General features: G+C 39.1%; 3 protein-coding genes across 3 annotated transcripts; all 3 read right to left on the bottom strand.

Annotated features, from left to right (window-relative positions):
• Positions 1-488: 488 nt before the first annotated feature.
• Positions 489-3073, bottom strand: pla2g12a (phospholipase A2, group XIIA). Its single transcript, XM_068322137.1, has 4 exons — positions 2693-3073; positions 2465-2541; positions 1693-1858; positions 489-1052 (listed from the first exon to the last, which is right to left on the bottom strand). The coding sequence occupies exons 1-4, from the start codon at positions 2913-2915 to the stop codon at positions 934-936; spliced, it is 585 nt and encodes a 194-aa protein (XP_068178238.1). The 5' UTR covers positions 2916-3073; the 3' UTR covers positions 489-933.
• Positions 3074-4064: 991 nt separating this feature from the next.
• On the bottom strand, positions 4065-12227 carry dnajb14 (DnaJ heat shock protein family (Hsp40) member B14). Its single transcript, XM_068321589.1, has 8 exons — positions 12067-12227; positions 9104-9278; positions 6383-6528; positions 6019-6207; positions 5632-5717; positions 5410-5519; positions 5088-5260; positions 4065-4970 (listed from the first exon to the last, which is right to left on the bottom strand). Exons 1-8 carry the CDS (start codon positions 12197-12199, stop codon positions 4846-4848), a joined length of 1137 nt encoding a protein of 378 aa, XP_068177690.1. The 5' UTR covers positions 12200-12227; the 3' UTR covers positions 4065-4845.
• Positions 12228-14802: 2575 nt separating this feature from the next.
• Positions 14803-20484, bottom strand: LOC137600459 (tetratricopeptide repeat protein 39B-like). Its single transcript, XM_068322106.1, has 18 exons — positions 20324-20484; positions 20084-20115; positions 18763-18867; positions 18545-18676; positions 18347-18423; positions 18028-18157; positions 17829-17934; positions 17590-17655; positions 17369-17477; positions 17177-17244; positions 16972-17031; positions 16697-16858; positions 16535-16626; positions 16325-16445; positions 16125-16233; positions 15918-16035; positions 15541-15657; positions 14803-15348 (listed from the first exon to the last, which is right to left on the bottom strand). The coding sequence occupies exons 1-18, from the start codon at positions 20351-20353 to the stop codon at positions 15237-15239; spliced, it is 1746 nt and encodes a 581-aa protein (XP_068178207.1). The 5' UTR covers positions 20354-20484; the 3' UTR covers positions 14803-15236.
• Between the last annotated feature and the right edge of the window lie 1586 nt (positions 20485-22070).

Here is a 22070-nt window from a genome sequence, read left to right as displayed (position 1 = left end):
ATACACGATAGAAAGACTTTGGGACGAGGTCAATGGACCCCATTCAGAGATGCCAGCCCCTCACCCAGAACCTGAGGCTGCTTACAAGACATACAGTACAGTACCTGTACTTAGTTTTAATTGTATGGTCCATGAGCTCCAAATAGCTTCTGCAAACTTTTTTGTAGAAATAATTAATCAGATCTGGGGCTAATTACAAGAAAAACAGCTCTTTTGAGGGTAACTATAGAAATACAGCTAAGTACGGGTTATTTAAACTAACAGCATATCTGAGAAAAGCTTGATTCCCCAAATGGAGACATATAAATAAAAATCACCACTCCAGTATATGGGAGATGTGTATATTAGTATTTGACTAATTGCCTGGAAATCCTCACCAAAGACAAATGAGTCAAGCGCTTGAAAATAAAAATGGACAGAATGGTGGAATGTAACTAAAAACAGGAGAATTAATTTGACCCGAGTTTGAAGAACTGGCTCTTTCTGAGTGAAACTCCAATCTTTATTCAAACAAGAAAATATTTACTCATTCACAAAACGATATAAACATTTTTTTCTTCAGACATGCTAAACTGTGTGCTTCTGTATGGACAAAATTTATGTTTGACAGGTGAGCTGCACAACATAAGAACTCTCTTTTCAGCCAAGTTAGCATTTCATTGGCATTACCCAAATGAAAATGTTCTCTTGGGGTTATCGATAAACACCCTGTTCCCACGTTATCACTAGACAAACATTAAAAAACATCAATCTATCAAAATAGAAACAATTAACAAGATGTGAAAGATTAATTCTCTAAATACTAGATACTAAATACTAAAAATATACCTCTGAGAAAATCTACAAAAAAATTATTGCTGGGAACCCTCAGTGGTCTTCAGTGTAGTGCATTTTAAAATCAGTCCTTTTGCGAGCCTTGATCCTGTGGCGTGGTTACAGTTCTTTCTTCACTTCATACTGACACACACAGGACTCTCTCTGGCTGTCCAGGTAGGGCTTACATCCCAAGTGCATCACAGCGTCAAATAGCAGGGTCATCGCTGACTCACAAGCTAGGATGAAGAGAAGCAAGAAGATCATGAGAAGTCTACAACAAGAAAAACATTGCTTGATAGGAAGGTAACATACAGTGTAAATGGCAGCACTCAGGTTTTCTTTTTAAAACTAACTCCACATTGCCCTCTGCTGGACATGTTGTTTTACAACAGTTTAAATGCTTGCTAAAGAAACGTGACTTCTTTTTTGATTTTGATTTTTCCATTACTGATCAGCTGTAACATCTCTTTCACTTCTGGGCTGCCCATACACTAAAGAAAAGTGATGAGTTATCTGTATACCCACAAAGTATGAGAAAACTATTAAGTCATACGTGTGTGTGTGTGACTCCTTTCCATCAGCACATCTTCAATTAATTATTGACTTTTTTAATCCAACTTGTGATATTCCAACAACACATGGACAAATGTCCTTCATACCAATTTCTAAAATAAAAAACAATTAGCATGAAATACTCGGCATCCACCCCACCAGAGCATTTCACTTCAGACAGCAAAAGTCATCTAAACTGTTCCCTGACTGATGTGATTAGAAGGTTTTGCGAAAATTTTACTGAACAATTTTTGAGTTAAGTCTGGTGGGGTGTCATCTGAGAATAACTCATTGGCAGAATGAGTCCAGGTTCAACTTCTCTACCTTGAACACTCTGCGTCAGCCCCAGAGTCTTTTGCACATTCCTGCAGATGGTCTCTAGACAGTCTTGGAACTGTTCATCACAGTCGTGCTTCTCTCGGCCACAGGTGTCATAGCAGCGGTCATGTTGGTTGCAGCATTTGGTCATTGATGGAATGCCAATGTCAAACTGGAAAAGAGAAGTTTGCTAATCAGTGTATTGTATTCAGTATTGGCATCTGAGAGGAGGATGCTGCCACCCTGATCAACCTCTGTCCTCCATCTCCTCTACTGAATTGCTGGTTGTGTTTTTTACCCAAAGGTGTTCCCCTGAGACAACTTAAACCGTCTGTCATGCTGTATGCACTCATTTTTGAAAGACATACTTGTAGATAGTCTACTCTATGTTTTAGACTTCTTTTTTTTTTTTGTGCCTCCAAGTTATTTCTCAGCTAAAATAATGTTTATAAGAGGTACACCTATAACAGGTACTTACTTTATTACTCTGGGCAACGCTCTCTTCTTTTTTAATCAAATACAACAACAAAAAACTCATCACACTATAAAACTAAAACATGAGGAAAGTTCCATTGTTTGGATTAACCTAGTATTTTCTACACTATGAGGCGCACTGGACTATTAGACACACATTTAACGAATTGCTTATTTGTGTAATTTATTTCGTATATAAGGCACACTGTAGGTTTAACAAAATTATAGTTTTTTTTAGGTGCGCTTTATAGTGCGGAAAATACTGTATATGAACCCTCCATCTTCCTTAAACCTGTCACATTACCTGAAACCCAAACATTGGGGACCCACATCCATTGGGAGGTGGATTCTTGTATCCAGGACGTGGCAAAGGCTTATAACCTGTGACAGAAAAGCAAAGGTGAAGATTATCCTTCTGTGAGTTCCCTCTAGCATGATAACACAAAGTCATCAGGCATGACTCACAGGAAGAAGCAGTCACCACTACAGATATCACTGACACGTGACTTCAGAACGCTAGAAGCTAGCTCACCATCACTACATTTAAAATGACACAGGCCGTCATCGCCACCAAACAAGTCCAGCGCTGCATTCAGGTAGGTGTCAATCTTGTGTATTCCATTACGGATAGTTTTTAATGTCATCCTCCAGTCTGGAGTCTCGGGTTCACGTCTGCTGCAGGCTGACGCATTAGGGAGACGTCCACAAAGGAAACTGCTCAGCAGAAAAACATGCAAATAAACGCTGCACTGCATAGTCCGCTTGATAGACAGATCCCAACACGTGACCAAACATTGGTTTAATTTAAATTTCGTTTTTCTTCAAAACGTTTAAGTTTCTGGCGTCTAAACTTTCGGTCCCGGTTGTTTTCATTTCGCCTCCAGCTGACACGGCGACTCAAAGCCTTCCCCCTCTTGACACGGTTGTGGAAACTGCTTCCGCATTTGACATTGTCACGTGACCCCCAGTAAACCAATAGGCAAGGGCATCATAACTTTGAACGTCAGTTATCGAAAATGCAAATTCAGCGCCATAAAACATCATTTCCACATAGACTCCAAAGACTTTTAAATTAAATTTGCTTGTTTGGTTTGTGGTTCTACTAAAAAAATAACAGCTCTTATTTTACATATCATCAATTGAGTTCTTGTCTTGCTTTTCCAATTCAAGTGAAAGAATAACAGTGAAAATTTGGCCACATTGATTAAATATGCCGCGGTGCACTGGCGTCGTGCCCGGAGTGTCCCCCGCCTCACGCCCCATGCCAGCTGGGATAGGCTCCAGCTCTCCGTGACCCACTATGGCGAATACAGCGGCGTTACATGACAATGAATGAATGATTAAATATGAATCATTGCAGAAGGAAATAAGGAAACACTTTGGAACCCTTTGTTGTAGAAAAGCTTCATACCCCGGGTCAGCTGCTGAGGACCATTTGAACCCTTTCTCTTTAAAAAATAGATAACAATAAATTGTACACACTGAAGAAAAAAACTGCATCATGTCCCCATTGGTTTCATTTGATCAGTCTAATTATCAATGAGATTTCTGCTTCCGCTGCAATACACACAGGAAGGATATCATCCCAGCTCACTGAAATATCTCTACAAAATACTCTTCACATATACTGTACAGTCAATAGGTTTCATTCAGTAGCATTTCATCATCGAATAATGGGTCGGTGATGTTCAAACAACTTTCCTTGGTTATACAAGATAACTGAAACCTCATTTTCAATGGTCTTCACAGGAACAAATTTGTAGCCAAAAGTGCGTCACTGTTTTGGGATGGCAGCAGTAATCTCCGAAATGATAAAACAAACCATTTGCACGGCTGCATTCCATTAGCTGAGATACAACACTTTTCTTTCAAACTGACATCTGACTCAGTGACACAAATGCACGCAGTGTTAGGTAATTTTATTTTATTTAAATGATTAGGCGAGCACTGAAGAAAAAACTGTTTCCTCTATAGTTTCTTAAATAACTGCATAAACTTCAAACATTCAAAAATGAAAATGTACAACCATTTATGAAAAACTCAATGTTCTCGTGTAGTCCCCATTAACGTCACATTTTGAATGAACAACATGTTCTCTTGTAGCAAAAATCACAGGTCTCTTCAAAATCTGTAATCTTCACCCACATGTGGACATGAACAGAAAGCTCAAAGCTTTATTCAATTTTATCTTTTTTTTTTTTTCTTTTTCCAGTGTTCAAGAAATGGATATCGGCTGAAGGAATGTAACTCAAGATGGACCTACAACTTCTCATCTTAAGTTTATGTTAAGCAGATGATGCTGAAAGGTGTTCGTTGATCTTTACATTGAAAAACTCCCAAGGTTCTTACGCGTTGAAGAACATGCCTTTACAATCAGGTGTCCTCATCCTCCTTGTTGACAGGAAAACAGAAGAAAAGCAGAGCAAAAACAAGAAACGCTCTGTGGCTTTCTACAGTACGTAGATTGGTTCATTAAGACGTAACAAGGTGGCTCCCAGGATCAGGCAGGAGTAAGGAAGGAAAAGAGTTGGCAGGTGGACATGAGGAAGGGGGGGCGGGGGGGGCATTTAAAATCTTGAACAATAGAACTAAATTATTTCAGCGAGTTTTTTCTCCTAGTGTAAATTCTTTCTTTAAAAAACATGAACATAAACATCTATTATACATTATCTAAAAGCGTCCTTCTCATCCACCTCTGTAAATGTTATTTAGTCTGTCCAGCTCCCTGCAGTTATCCATGGTCATAAGTTCTGCCTTCTTACGCATTCGGTCATCCCTGTATACCTTAGCAGCATAAAGCAGGTCTGTTTCTGCATGAGACAAACACAAAAACAATATGGCCAATCAGTCAAGTGTCAGGACAAACAGTTCAAAGCAGAAAATCTTACTGGTTTGCAGCACTTAGTTCTCCACCCGTGCATACTCACTTGTCTGTCTTTCCTTCCAACAGTTATTTCTGACATTAGAGATATAGTCTTCCTCAACATTTTTCTCAATCTGCTGCAGCGCTGAGCCCTTAAACTCAGACTTGAAATCTCTGGTGACATAGTAGTCAACATGCAGGTTTTCCGTCTGCCGTTTTACTGTCTGCCCCGTAGACCTGGAAGGGATGGCAGAAGTACAAGCTTTTGTCAAAAGACTGAGAACCATCACAATTTCCCTGAAACCAAATTGTCAGTCAACTGGAATGTGAGTGGAGGCCTGTTTCATCCTGTGGGATGCTAGTGGCAGCAGAGTGTCCATACTTACGGTCTAGAATAGAGGCTGTAGGGTGGAGGGGACACCATCACCTGGCTGAGAATTGACACTAAAATCAGGACCAAAATGGGCATCAGCTGGATAAACATGGAGAAACCACCCTGTTGAAAAAAAAAAATACAATGAGTCCTTCAGTCAAAGGATTGGTTTCTTTAAGGCACACATCAGTTAACATTCTAATGTGTGATGGAACATTAAAAAACATTTACATACATCTCCTCTCTCTTCTGTTCTCTCTTGTCGGTGATCCGTCTGACGGCTGTAGCTCGTTCTGCCGTTGTTGAAAGTGTGTGGGCTTGCTGTAGATAAAATATGATGTTGGTCAGACTCTAAGCTGTGGAATATGTTACCAACTCCAAAAGATCAGCGTTCAAGACTCAATCACGTTTTTTCAGTGTATATTATAGCGAAGATCAGGCCCGGAAAATCTCAGAATTCAACAGAACGTTCAAAACATGTCATATATTCACCTTCTAAATTAAAAGGTCATTGCTTAATCAACTGATCCTTGTAAGAATGAAACCAATATATTTGACATTTAAATGGGACAGGATGGATGATGAATGACAGCAACTTGTTAATAAATGTACAGGGTCTTACAGGAGGGGAAGCCGCCGCCAAAGAACATGTTGAAGAGGTCCTCTGGAGTGATGTCTGCCTCGAAGCCCCGGTGGAACTCAAAGCCTCCTCCGTGTGAGTGTCCCGGGCTGCTCGGCTCCTCTCCTCCTGTTAGGTCGTACTGCCGTCTTTTGTCTGGGTTGCTCAGCACTGCATATGCATTGCCAATCTCTGAAGCAGGACACAGTAGATGTATCAATGTTGGGAAGAGCTGTTTTGTTTTTTTTGCCGTATTTTTATATCATGCAAAATACATTTTATATCGAAATAGCACCCCTTCTCCTACGGCAACAACATACGACATGTAGACAAAGAAGAGCTGATTATAGAATCTTGACATAATTACTTTTAAAGGCCTCAGTTGCCCCAGGTGCATGGTTTTTATCGGGATGGAACTTGAGTGCTAGTTTCCTGTAGGCTCTCTTTAGCTCATCATCACCCACTTCTTTACCGACACCCAGCACTTCATAGTAGTCCTTACATCGCTTTATTCTGAAAGAGGAGAACACAGAGTGAAGCAGCTGACTGACACGATGGTAACATGTTCGTGCTCCTGGCTTTAGTGTAACACGTGAATGGCATTCAACTTCACAACTCAGAGAAAATTAGTCTATAGCTTGACTAATCTTACTGATGTTGAAATTCTGGTTTACTACAGCTGGGCCAGCTATTTAATGTTGTTTTCCATCATTGGATGTTTGACCTGAATTTATCAAAGACTTTATTTGGTTACCTTGATTCTGCTAGAAGCGGAGAAATAAATTAACCTTCAACAATACCTGTTTTTCAACTGTTCATCACTTCAGGCAACAACGATGGTGGAGTAAAGCATACGATAGTGCACAACTCATTTGTTCTTAGAAGATGTCTGTTCAAAGAACAGAGTACAATTTGAAAACACCAGGGAATAGAGTACAGTTGCAATGCACTGGTATTTATTTTTTATTTATTTTGGACATGTTATGACAACAGACTTCACACCTCCATCACATTTGCAACATCAACACCACCATCTGAAAAAATGGGCTGCTGGGTAGAAGCTATTTGGTTTGTGAAATGCCCGTCCCCCAGAATTAAACACCTCTCTCGTTCCAATATGTTGTCAGCCAACTCAGACAGTAAATGTTTTCAACCAGGTCATACTGTGAATTTTAACACTCATTATGACACATTGTTTTTTCAACCGTTCATGCTCTTATCAGTGTAGCTATAACATCCATGCAACAATTTCCTGCAATTCCAGATATTAGCCTTTGTCTCAGATATAACCTCGAACATAACCATGTTTACATTTTTCCTAGGAACGGCAAGGTTTGTTAAAACCACAAAGTCAAAACAAAAAGCTGACCTTGCCAGTATTCTCGACAAGAATATACTGATCATATTACCGGTAACCTCCCTCAGCAGAAACAGTGTTTATCCAAGAAAATTAACCAGATTGTCAGACACTTCAACAGCTACACATTACACATTTTATTATCAACAGATATTGACATGCTCTTTAAAGCCTCAAACTTGATGTTGTCCCTTAAAACAGAAATCCATGACTTTGTTTTCATTAATCCATGTTTCTGACACTGATGAGGTTGAATGGTTTTTCAATTGTTCTTTGTAATCCTTAATGTGTCCATAATTGGTTTACATGCTCCTGCTATTGAAGTGATTCTGTTGTACTGATCTATGGTGTAGTAAAACTGTTGTCCATCCCGTTATTGTAGAAGTTGTCAGGGTCAACAATTCCATTTAGGTCAGTCATGACATTTCCACAAATTTATCAACTCCAAACTATCTTGCTCAGCAGTTCTCTGGTTAAGATCCTTAAGACAGACACAGCTATTTTTTGCTGTGCTGTAATTAGTTTATATTTTTGGCTATACGTTATTGATCATATGTCGCCACCTCCTCGGCACATTGTTTTCATCTGCTCCGGAGAAAGCCCCTTTTATTTTGATGACGATCCTGCAGGTATTTGTCGATCAACCCATTCTTCTTCAGTTGATGAGCCTTTTTGGCAATATCAGCATTTTTTTAGTGAGATTCTCATTAATGTAGACATTTTTTCCTTTCAATTTGAAGATTTGTTTCAGAAGAGCAATCTTGTGCTTACGGTTGTAGAATTTTGCCAACATTGCAGGTGGTCTCCTACCCCCAGATGGTAGTGGATAACATGTTTCAATCTGGTCCGGACATCTAGTTATCTCCAGATCTGAGTTGAGAAATCACCTGTTGCTTTGCAATCTGTCAGCGATGTATTCCTAGTCCTCTTCCCCTGGCCACAGCATGTGCATAAGTACGTGGCTTGGCTTTTATGCCAGTGATGATCACATCATTCATGCAAATTCTTTGCTCCAAATCATCCAGTCTTTGTTGTCCTGTTCCAAGACAACAATGTGCGTTTTTTTTCTTCCATATCTTTCCAAATTTGCTTCTTCTCATTTCTTCCATGGCATTCCTCATCTACTTATGTTCATTCTTTAACTCTTCTATAGAAGAGGAGATACGGTGTAAAGTTTTCATCTTCTTGTCTTCATTCTCCTCCACTTTTCCTTTCGTCATTTTTGTTATTACAGAGAGTTGGTGAGAATCACTGAGTTATAGAAACAGGAGACAGAAGAAATGCGTCTGCTCCCGTTAAAGCAACCTCACACACTATTTCAAATTATGATAAATACTAGACATGAACTGAAGTTGTAATATATAACTTTCTATGATCTAATTAGAGGCAGAATGATGTAGCTAAAAAGCAATCTGCTTCTCCATAGTCCTATCTCTTAATGTAAAACTGGAGCATGTAATGATTAGCTACACACCTCTATATACCTCTCACTTTGTTCTCTCACGACCAAGACACCATGGTGAAGAAGTTCCCATGGCATTAGTGGAGTGTGCATAAGTTTGAAGTGAAAAGGTTCTAACCAAGTGCGACACTGACAGCATTGTTTTGGTTAAAAAAAAAATCGCATGAAAACACCAAAAAAGCTGACTGAAATGGGACAAATGATGGCATTTATTAGTGGAGAGAGAAATACGGAATGAAACATACAACACAGATTGCTTAAATGTTCACCTTTGTACACCGTCCACCTGGTCTTGGGTGAAGACTTTAGCAGAGTCACCTCCTCCAGACTCCTGACGTTCCCGTTCTGGCTGAAACTCGCTGCTTTCCGAGCTTTCTGCTGGCCTCCTACGATACGCGCCATTTGCCGTTGAGCTGCCATTCTTTGTCAGCGCATCCAACAAAACTAAGGAAGTGAAATAGGAAAAAAAAAAGTTAGAAATTGTTTTTTTAAATGATCAAAATCAGTAACCATTGTCACTAAATGAAATATGTTGGAAAAAGGAGTAATGTCATGTCTGCCAATTTTCAGTTTTGATGCGACTTTGGATTTCAAGTTCCTGGTTCAATGCAATTCTAATACTTTTGTCATGGTTTAGTAATGATTATGATGCACAGCTTTGTGTTGTACACATACTGATACCTTAAACTTGAGTATATAAACAATCAGAATGACACTCAATGTCATGATTTGTTGTTAGAGGCACTTTTCCCAAAATATGGTCCAGGATGAACGATCACCGGTCAGAACTCTAAATTTATTTTGATGTAAGGATTACTGATTGAATAAAAGATCACTGCCTGACAGAGAAAAACTTTCCACAAAAAGGTGACTGTGGCATGGCATAAGCTGCAATGCGATGGGGAGACAACCCACAACAAGAATTCTTACTTGGAAGGTCTAGACAATATTCAGCCCTTTAATGACTTGTACTGCTGCAAACGTGATGCATCACCAGTGGCTGACGGTGTCCCTGAGAAACATTGGCCCATTCCTCTTGGGCAAAGGCCTCCATTTCTGTAATACCCCTGTGATTATATGCTGCAACTGTCTTCTCTGAATGCCAAGTCGAATTCTAAGCAACATGCATGACACAAGCACAAACAATATATATTATAATAATATATACTGTAGGTCTCAACTAGAAGAGCTTGTGACTGAAATAGCTGTGTGTATCATTTGGGCATATTTTAGTTTCAGTGCTGATGACGTTGAACAATAAAAAAACATCCCAGTTGGTATATCGTGATTGTTGGGGGATAATATGCTTGTATTGCCATGCACAAACAAAAAAAATACTATGACAAATAATCAGCCATTTAAAGTAGGTTAAAATAATCGTAAGGCTGATTTTAAGTCATACTGAACACAAAACAGAGTTCACAGAACCATTGAACTTATTGCCAATGGTGCACTGAACAGTATGACTGTAAAGGAAGTGGTGCAAGGTACTAAGAAAGGCCAGAAGTTACTTTCATAGCTGCTGATTTACGCATGCAATATAAGCGAGTACCCTTATTTTAGTAGGAAACCTTATGATTAATTAATTCCAAAGGATTTTTTGTGTTATTATACCAGCCTTTTAACAGGATGTGTAAAGAACAATACAGTACACTTAAACAATCCTTCTACCTGCATGTATTTTCCCTTACAAGAGCCATTCACTCAAATGATTGTGAACAATCTTTCCAGGCTCAAAACCGAGGTAATTCCCCCACTGAGTCCTTTAATAGTCATAGTCAACTTTATTGTCAAATGTACCATATATGCACAACATACAGCACAAATGAAATTACAGTCCTCTCAGACCCACAGGCAGTAAAAAAACACACAAAAGAACTGCTCTAGCGGGAGAGAGGAGCCGCTGCGTGTGCACAAGCCACCATCCTATCCCAAATAGGTTTGTCATGGTGAAACCAAACAGAACACAACACATATCCTTTCAGTGTTCATACTGTCCTATATATTAAAATATCCTTCCACCCACTATAACAATTGGTACAAATCTCCAGCATCAGCACCAAGCAGAGGTATGTCCACTCATATCCCCTTCATTCCGAGGAGATGCTGATGGAACGTATCGCTGTTAGGGACAGGACTTATGGTGGCTTTTGCCTGACAAAATTGAAATGATGTGGCACAGTTTGTGTGTGTGTGTGTGTGTGTGTGTGTGTGTGTGTGTGTGTGTGTGTGTGTGTGTGTGTGTGTGTGTGTGTGTGTGTGTGAGAGACAGCTACAGGCAAAAAAAACGGGGTGCACCCTAGATAAGACAGAGAATGTTAGGATGCTGGAGACAGCGAGGATGTTACACTGTAAAAGAGACAGAACCTCACAGTTCTAGAGTGAACGCTACAACAAGAACACACTTCACTGTCACAGACAGAATGTTAAAGCGTTTGATGTACTGTCATTAATCTTTAAATTTGCCCCAGTGAGGGATGGATGCAGTCTGCACCATTCCAACAAGACAAGGTTTGAAGTCATCTACAGAAAAGGTGGTGAACAAGTTCATCATTAAGATTCTACTGTTTTTAACCACCAGTTTTCAGTCATCCAATGCATTAAGACTCTCGAAGCACTTAAATATTGGATTAGGAGAGTTTCAGCTAACGTTAACCCCAGTTCCACAATCCCCAGGTTTCATTAACCTGTTATTTACTCACCCGAATCCTAAATCCAAAAATCCACGGCCTTTTCAAAGTAGTATTAATGAGGTAAGGTTAAACTAGCATATTATAACTACAAAATTTGTCTCAATCGTCAAAGGGAACAGACAATGATAAGTGACTGTTTGATAGTTTGACGTGTCAGTTATCAGACTTGTCCCTCTGGAACTTTTTAATGCTTCACTGATAGTTAACAATTATTAACAAGTTACATCAGACTGGAGAGAAATCCAACAAGCGGAGCTTTCTCATTAGGAAACTAGCTTAGCCAGCTAGCCCTGTTAGCCCAGATAACACCAGGCCCAAGATAGACTAAAGAGACAGAAATCGGACTGTAAAGTCAACTGCTTTACTTCTTTAAGTAGTTTTATTTTCGACAAATGTTGACTATAATACAAATAGCGGCACTGGTTATCCGGTATCCGCTAAGGTGCTAACCGCTAGTGATGTTATCAAACGCTAGCTGCTAGCTGACGTTAAGGCTAAGTTAGCCCTGAATGCTAACCGGACAGTTCGAGCGGATGTACCTCTGGCTCTGTCAGTCGGATACAGCTTCTCCGCTTTATTAAGAAACTTCAAAGCTTTCTCTTTATCTCCGGCTTCAAAAGCTTTCGTCGCTATATTTATACATTTTTCCGCTTCGTCCCTGTTCCCTTCCATCTTCACTCCTCTTCCTCCCTCGGCAAAGTCAGCTGATCGCCTCAGACTACACGTGGTCACCGGCACTGACAGCTGGGACAGCGGGGCGCATTTAAAAACTCGTAGTTGCGTTGTCGTTTTGTTTTAAATAAAGTAAGAAAAAATAAACCTCGCGGAGTAACTGTCATCACTGGGAGATTCCATAAATCAGTCTAAAGTAAAAAAAAATTCTCAAATTATATTCAATATCCTCGTGTCTCTTGATCTAGTGGTTAGATGGTGGAGACAGATAATTGACAACACCAGTCTGTAAATGATTCACATTCATATTCATTCATTTTAAAATTAGACCCCCCAAATTTTTTTTTTACCCTTTCTGAGGGGAAATCTTGGGTTCTAAAACCTTTCGAAACGTCTAGACATTTGTCAACCATGAGGCTTGAACTAGACTTAAGAATACATTTACAGTATTCTAAAAGTGTGTATAATGACCTCCTCCTAAACCTAGAAATACTGCATAATGTCTATGTTAGCATCACTTTAAAAACTATATAATGTTCATGGCATATACTGAACGCAACACTTTTGTTTTTGCTCCAATTTTTCATGAGATGAACTCAAACATCTAAATTATTTTCTATACACACAAAATAACCATTTCTCTCAAACATCGCTAATAAATCTGTCTAAATCCGTGATCGTCAGCACTTCTCCTTTGCCTAAATAATCTATCCCACCTTTGGCACAACAAGATGCTGATTATACAGCATGATTATTATTGCATGCTTTAAACTGACCACAATGAAAGGCCACTCTGAAATGTTCAGTTGTATCACACAGCACAATGCTGCAGATATCACAAGTTTTGATGGAGAGTACAATTGGCATGCTGACAGCAGGAATGTCCACTTCATGTGATATTTATTTGTAATATTGTTTATTTGAGCATATTGTATTTTATGGGCTTTGATGAAACACATTCATACCTTGCATATTTCTATTTTCAGTAAATAAAATTTACCAAGACAAATATATAATACATTTTTTCAATGTAATATGTTAGTTATTTACAGTTGTTTTTTTGGGGTTGGCAAGACAGATCGGAGAGATGTGCAGCAGGTTAGGGTGATTAAGGATAGGGATGGAAGTGTATTGACAGGTGTCAGTATTGTAATGGGAAGATGGAAAGAGTACTTTGAAGAGTTGATGAACAAGGAAAATGATAGAGAAGACTAGAAGAGGTGGCTGTTGTGGACCAGGATGTAGCAAAGATTAGTCAAGAAGTGAGGAGTGCATTGAAGAGGCTGAAGAGTGGAAAGGCACTTGGTCCTGATGATATACCTGTGGAGGTATGGAAGTGTCTAGGAGAGGTGGCAGTAGAGTTTCTGGGTTGTTCAACAGGATCTTAGATAGCAAGAAGATTCCCGTGGAATTGAGGAGAAGTGTGCTGGTGCCCATTTTTAAGAACAAGGGAGATGTGCAGAGTTGTAGCAACTAGAGAGGAATAAAGCTGATGAGCCATACAATGAAGTTATGGGAGAGAGTAGTGGAAGCTAGACAAAGGGCAGAAGTGAGCATTTGTGAGCAGCAGTACAGTTTCATGCCAAAAAAAAAAGTACTACAGATTCAGTATTTCACTTACACCATTGTGAGATAGATATTAGATGATCTGATATTAGTGATGCCTTACATTGTAAGAAGGGTGTACCCTACCCCCATGCTGCTAATTTTCACTTTCACTTTTTATTTTTGTTATTTAAATTTTATACTGTTTATATTTTAGTGATAATTTAGTATATGTCCTGTTAATGCTACATGTGTCTGCTAGTGTAGTGTATGTCTTGTGTTTTGTCCTTTGGTGTTTTTTTTTTATCCAGTATTTATCCACCTGAGCAGTGGATATGTGCAATTTCCTCCGGGATTAATTATTTGCTTTGAAGATTTTGATAAAGAAGTACAGAGAAGGCCAGACAGAGCTGCATTGTCTTTCTGTAGAAAGCTTGTGACAGGGTGCCCAGAGAGGAACTGGAGTGTCTGGAGTGGCAGAGAAGTATGTTAGAGCGGTGCAGGGCATGTATGAGGACTGTAAGACAGTTTCAGCTAAAATGAAAGGAAAGGTGTACAAAACTGTGGTGAGACCAGCGATGTTGTTTGGTCTAGAGACAGTGTTACTGAGGAAAAGACAGGAGACAGAGCTGGAGGTAGCAGAGATAAAGATGCTGAGGTTCTCTTTGGGAGTGACCAGGAAGGATAGGATCAGGAATGAGTACATCAGAGGGACAGAACATGTTAGAGGTTTTGGAGATAAAGTCAGAGAGGCCAGACTGAGATGGTTTGGACATGTCCAGAGGAGAGATAGTGAATATATTGGTAGAAGGATGCTGAGTTTTGAACTGCCAGACAGGAGGCCTAGAGGAAGACCAAAGAGGAGGTTTATGGATGTAGTGAAAGAGGACATGAAGGTAGTTGGTGTGAGAGAAGAGAATGTAGAAGAAAGGGTTAGATGGGGGCAACTGATTCGCTGTGGCGACCCCTGGAGAGAAAAGCCAAAAGGAGAAGATTTACAGTTGTTGTTTTTTCCAGTAATACGACATGGTTGAGTAATACCACAACATAAGTCATCATTATTTAGAAATGTTTTATCTTACTGAAAAAGACACAGAAAACAGTAAAAGTTTCATTCTTGGCCCAAGCACATTTTTTACATTCCATTTCATTCACAAGACTCCCTGGTTTCACATCGCCATTGTTCTGACCACAATATTTGAAATTTGACTTTAAAGAAACTAAATCTTCCACAATCAATTTGTTACATAGCCAGCAGAGTGTGTTTCACTGTTCATGCTGAAAGAATTTCATATTTCTTACAGAAGCACGGAATGCTACACCTTACAATTCTACAATTTTAATGATGTGTGTGTGTAACAGTATGTATACCATAATGAAAAGGCTGACAGCAAGATGCTGATCTAGAGGATTTTAAGCACAAAGCTGAGGACAGCATATAGAATTGAGAAGATGTCATTTAAAAAAAAAAGCTTCCAGCCACACGTTATCTTCAAGCAGATGTACGGGACGGTGTGTGTTTGATCGAAGAGTTCATGGCGTTGAGTGCTGCATGGATGCGGAAGTGAAGCCTTGACTCCATGTTGTAATCTTTGTAGTTCATCCTAAAAATAAGAATACTTGTTAGCGCTTTGTTAAATTGTAGTGCATGTCACGCAGATTACAAGAGCTGCAATGCAGTTCATAGATTTCTGCTTTTGCCAATAAAACTACACAACATTCATGGAAAACAACATACAAATGTGTTACCAAATGTAACCCAACACTGGGCCCTATGGACTAGAAAAAACACTTACTTGGCATTTTCTATCACAGTTATGGCCATCTTGATGTCACCTTTCTGCTTGTGCAACAGACCCAACTCAAACACGGTAAATGGCACCAGGTAGTTGTCGAACATTATATCATTTTCACTGCACGAATCACATGCATACTATTAAAGATGTACGTTCAATTAATGTCAAAAGTCTGATTCAGTTCTGAAATTTTCTATTTAAGCTTATAAACAGAAAATTAAAATGCAAAAACAATATAACTTTTATAACCACAAACATTGCAAGAAAAAAATATTTAGTGCAACATGATGACCGAAAGTGTTGAAACATTATGACAGTGTTTCCTAACTTGGGAACCTGCATACTGAACTGATAATCCTGTTACTGTTAAGACCAACCTGGCAATGACATGATTGAAGCAGAGCTCAGCCTGGACCAGATGACCCAGGTGCCTTAGACACAGCCCCTTTAGCAGCTGGACAACACACTGGTCATCCACGTAATACTCAGATGGATCTGTGTGTGGAATAAAAAGTTAATGCATGCACTAAAAAGGAAAAAAAAGTATATATTTGTTGGTACTTTAAAATTCCGTTTCTTCTCACTCTCGTTTTCGAGCTGCTCCTCCGCTTTCTCTAATGTGGCCAAAATGAGTTGAGTCAACTCAGGTCTTTTACCGACTACCGTGAAACCGTTCCACACATACATCATTTCCTTTGGAAGAGAAAATAGGTTATTTAAAAACGAAAACTGGTTTGATAACATGTTGAGTTTTTTTTTAATTGAAAGCAGAAAATATTCTTACCAAAGCAGGAACAACTAACTTCACAGGGTTAGAGGAAAAGTAACGCTGAGCCTTCTTTGCTGCAAACTTCTCTGTCGGAATCGATTTTCCAGCGATCCTCAGTCTGAGATCATCCACTTGCCTTCAAAACCACAGGATGCACAGTTACTCCATCGTGACAACATACTGGTAACAATCTGTGTGCAATGACAGTCATATTTTTGAGCACACCTGAATAATTCTACCACATTTTCTCCCAGTTTATTCACTTCTTCCTCTGGTAGCATGCTCAAGATGGCAGCTTTCTGGAAAACATAGACGGCCTACAAGACGGCCGCGTAATCAGTCACAAGAGGTAAACACACACATACACACAAATGTTGCACAAGTTACCTGTGACCACTTGCTCTCTTTGCAGAGCAGGTCAGCATATCGATACGCCTCCTTCCAGTTCAGCTCAAAGGAGTAAGCCCACATCAGCTCCCAGTAACACAGGTGGTGAATCTGACGCCACTCCTGCTGCGCTGCAATACACACCAGAAACTTCTCCTGAGCCTGTGGAGAGACAGAATATAATAGATTTATAGTTTTCTTTTAGAATAACAATAAAAGAGCAGAGACTGTAAATCACCAAGCTGCTGTAGGCTGATTATTAGAACAGTACTCACGAATGTGAAGTTCCCCTTGAGCAAAGCAATTCTTGCAGTATAGAAAAGCATGAGGGCCCCCTGTGGATAAGATAAAAACAAATTTAGAATAATTAAGCTTCACTGAAGGGTGCCAAAAAAGAGGAAAAACAAAACAGGAAAAAAAACCCAAAAAATAAACATTTTCCATCAGTATCAACAAAAATGAAAATGAAACACTGTTTACATTTGGGAATCTTTCAGTGTAAGGCTCCAGCAGCGCCTCAGCCTCAGCAAGGTTCCCTTCACCGGTACCTACCAAAGGAAGATGGAAGTAATTTATATCTACAGTATTGAAAATACCTACACAGAGTTTAAACAGTTGTTTATTGAAAAACAAAGAAGCAATTAAATGAAAGACAAGCAGCAGTTTTCTCACCCAGAATCACTGTAATGTAGAGATGAAACATTAACAGGGTCATGGTGCTGAGGATGGAGCGCAGGCTGTTGCTGGATGCTCCCCATCTCAACTCAGACAAACCGATTTCCTGTCATACCAGTGACGTCACAAAAAAAACAGCCTTACTACAACCAGTATTAGGAGTTTTATTGAAAGAGGAAATGGATTCCATCTTTGTAAATAAACTGATTTGTGCCTACCCTATCCCCAGAGAAGCCCAAAAACTCCATCAGCCTGAGGACTCTGGATGGAAACAGAGACAGCATCTGGAAAAGAAAAGGGAAAATATAATAATTAATGGTAAAAATGTTTTCATTCTGGTGTTTCATTGGCCTTTTATGTCCACAGCAAGATGTCTGCAGTAGAAGTCAAAGTCTGTACATACAACCTGGCTATAAAATGGGATGTAATTGCTTTTTCTTTTTTTTTTACATCTCACCAAGTTAAATGATCCAATGCCCATGTTGACGCCACCCCTAAAATGAACATATGTGGGCCTCTGCTCCTCCATGTCTTTTGTCATATTTGCAAAAGCCTGACAGTCCCTGGTAGGGGCGACAACATGTCATATTAAATATAATGTTTCTCCAATTTGCCCTCAGCATTATGTCTTCAACAACATCCTTTTATGTTCTTACTTGTAAATCAGGTAGCTGTTTCGTATTCTCATCCCTCCTTTGATAAAGCTAATGATGCTCTCATCCAGGAATGTAAGTACTGCTTTCTGCATGAGAGCTTCAGCGTAGCAGAGCTCTGCATGCATCTCGACTGTTGACAAGAACATCGCACACAGGGTTAAAAAACAAACAAAAACATCACAAAGAAATATGAAGCAGCAATCTGGCAATCTGAATACTGAATATTTTACAAGTTCAGCTGCATTTTAATTTGTTAATCATTTTCTCAACATTTCCTCATTGAAGTGAAGTCGAGAGGCTGCAGCAGCGCCTCACTTACCCTCTGTGGGCTTCTCAGCTGGTGTCCGATACCACAAGCTGGTTATGGTCTCAATTATTCCAACTTTTTTGCGAAATCTAAGATTATACATAGTGATAAATTTAGAGGGACTGCAACTCAACACTTGAAGAAGAGGTAGTCATTGAATTCACACATTGTTGATTGTTTTAAACATTTTAAACTTCAAATTATTGAAACCTTTGGCATGTCTGCAGGGATTCACCCAGCGATGTCATCGCATCCTCCATGTCCTTTGGATCAAACGTCATCCCAGCCTGCATCACCAAGATACTGCTGTAGCCCACCGCGTGGTACATGCTCTCACTTTTCCTGAGTAGGACAAATGTAATTACGTAACTGTGATGGTATTTTAAATAGTGACAGAGTGGTGGAGAATGTAATGGTTGGTAACTCACCAGGGTTTTAAGAGAGTCAGAGCGTCTGAAAACTTGTTGGTCAGGAAGAGTTCAAGGGCAGCAGTGCAATCCTTCAATGCATTCTCCAAATCCGTTCTACGTGACCTGAATGAAACAGTGGTAACATTGTCCTGAGTCCTTCAGAATTGTGAGTGAATCTCCTGTAGTACTGGAACAAATCAAATTATTGATTGTTACAGTATTTTTTTAAAAATTAATCAGATAAATCAGTCTGGGTCATGTTTAGTGCATTCTTTGACACAGTGCTAGCTAGCCCAGCGTTTGTAGTGTAATCAAAGGACTAGGTAACTGAACAACAAAATTTTCAAAAAGTGTTGAAATTAAATGTTTTTGGTGGTGGCATGAAGCCAAAGGACCTGGATGGAACACAAGGAAAACATACAAACTCAGGTGGAATCAAACCAAGGATGCTGTGAGGCAACAGCTCTATCCACTGTGCAACTTGACTGTGAATGAAAAGTGTTGCAACCCAATTATGCTATTTTTATTTTAGTGCCTTTTTAGCTTGCTCGATGGCTGTTTGAACAAATGTGACTGGTTAGACTTTTGTTCTCGATTCTTTGGCAGTGACATGCAATGGCTGATTGTGATGCAGCATTCTGTCACGGTGTCATCAATATGAGCCACTGAAAGCCTATTGCAGATGTAAAACACGTGTCAGATATCAAGCCAAGAAAATTTCAAGAAAGTCAAAACAAAGAAGTTCAGTTTGCCCTACAGCTTCATAATCTTGTGTAACTATTAGTATTTATGGGTCAAGCAAACAAACAAAATAACAAAGTCTGACTTTGTTTCAAGCATTCTTGACATTAATGCTGTTTGAAAGCATTGAAAACCATACATTTTAATTTTCTTATTTTTTATAAAATGCTAATATTAAAGACTTCACACCTTCGTCACATTTACAACATCAACAACATCTAAAAAATAAAGGGCTGATGGGTGGAAGCCAATAGGCTTGTGAAAGTCCCCTCCCCCAGAATCAACAAACATCTCTCTCATTACAATATGTTGTAGCCAATTCAGACATTAAATGTTTTCAGCCAGTTCATACATGGCATTTTGACCGGCGTTCATACCCTTAGCCACTTCCAGATACAGTATTAGCCTTTGTCCCTGATATAATCTACAGCATAACCATGTTCGTATTCTTCCTAGGAACACAAGGTTTGTTAACATCATGGATAGTCAAAACAAGAAGTTGACCTTGCCAGTGTTCTCCAAAAGAATATAATGCATGCAATATTGTAATTATTGTCACATGCCAGTTACCTCTGCATTAACAGACAAATAGACTTACATTGCATCCTCACTGGAATTGCTGAGATCCACCTGAAAGAGAGTTGAAAAAACAAAACAGGTGAAGCTGATTTCGTTTCTTGATTCATCCACTGAGTGGAGAACTCATTAAGTTTAGTCGAAATCAACATGTCCAAATCATCTAAATTTAGAAATGCCCTTAAACTTAAAATCACACATTCATTTCATTCAAAAGGAAACTGCAGAGAGAGAGAGAGAAAAAAAAGTTCCCCAAACTTACCTGTTGTAGTGATTTTTCAACAGTCCCCATTCTTAGTGTCACTTTGAAGCAGACTGATGTCTCTCTGATGTCTTTCCTTCTCAGGTACTATGCTGCCCGTGTTATTGCAGGACTTTACCGTCTTCCAAGTACGACACTAATTCTGCATCTCACGAAATTTATAATGAAACGCGACAGGAGGAGCCGAGGTTCGCAGGACCAGCCCACAAATATCTCCTTATCTTTATCGCACTACGGTTATTTACAGATAGTTTACTCCTCTCCAGCTGACAGTCTTGCACTGTGAGCAACTTTTTCATGACACGTTGAACCTCATTTTCTTCTGCATTCACCAAAGGGCCATGCGGGCTGTCAAAACGTCATTCAATTCAAAAGTAACGTAATCGGGAGTGGATATGGATATAACCGATTTAGGCGCGCAGTGAGCCAATTACATACACACAGACCGGGTGTGTGTTTAAAATTAGTTAAAAAAAAATGTAGGTCAAGATCCTTATATTTTTACTTTACAATAAAATAATACAGTATTCTCAAACTGTTGATGTAAGGCAGAAAAAAATAGAATTTTTGGAATCGGTTTCTGCTTCTCGGTCTATTTACTAATGTGAAGTTGTTGTTTTTTTGGACTTTCTCCATGTCTGCTCTCTCTCTGATGAATAGACAATGAGGTGTGTCAGTCTCTCGGTAGTGAAAAGGTTTAAGTAGTTCACCCAGTTCTAGAACTGTCGTTCCCCGAAATCAACTTGAAGATACAATAATAGAACTATGTAATCTAAATCCATGAATAAAATTAAGATGTTGTTCCAATGAAAGCATGATTGGCCTACATAATTCATCACAAAAAAATATGAATGGAACTTAGTATACTGAATTTCACCATCGCTAAAACAGATTTTGTAGCATCAGGACATGATCAAGAATGCCTGTTTGAATAAAGCCATTGAACTTTTAATTAGCTTTGCTCCCCTTGAATAAAAAATTGTTTACTTTTTAAAATTAAAATGACCCCTTTTGTTGATTATTCTCATCTATTGTACTAGATTTTTAAAAAACAATTTCCATTGATAGTTAACCTAGAGAATCAATGGAGATCACACGATTCATCTGAGGATCATGAGATGATGAGGATCAATGGATCAGGGGGGAAAGATTTTGTTGCACATTTCCCTCTCTCCTATAATTTAAGAAAGGGTCTTTGCTTTAAGATGGTAATTCGGTTTACTTTAAATCATCTGGAAGGGTTAGAGGATAAATCTCTTTTTTGATAATTCCTAACGTCTCACTAGAATGGAGCATCAATTTCTTGTAACGTTCATACACAGAAATATGATTAATTTTATTTTATATGCTCCTTAGTTGATTATGTTTGGTAACAGTCACGCACAAGGGAAACTCATCCCAATAGTGACTAATTACAGTGTCTAAATTCCTTACACACCAACAGATCAACGCCGGACTTCTCTCATGCCGGGTTGCCACTTTGGTTTTCCGCTTTCATCTGACGTCCTTCCCTAACAAATTACTTCATGGTGGGGGTTTTTTTTATTTCTCCTGTTGCTGCAGAATTGGTTTTTTCCCTTTTTCGTAATGAACGTTTGATAAATAAATGATAAATTCGTTTGATCCCTGTTCTCCACATGAAATATGAGCATCAAGTCGATCTAACTTATTTACTAAACGTCTTTTCTTTTTCACATTAGCTTTGATCATATGGATCACAGGTCCAAATATTTTATAAGCATTTTGT

This window comes from Antennarius striatus, chromosome 8 (assembly GCF_040054535.1).
Source record: "Antennarius striatus isolate MH-2024 chromosome 8, ASM4005453v1, whole genome shotgun sequence".
NCBI classification, from domain to species: domain Eukaryota; kingdom Metazoa; phylum Chordata; class Actinopteri; order Lophiiformes; family Antennariidae; genus Antennarius; species Antennarius striatus.
Note: the sequence above shows the minus strand (reverse complement) of the source record. Positions and strands in the feature narration are given on the sequence as shown.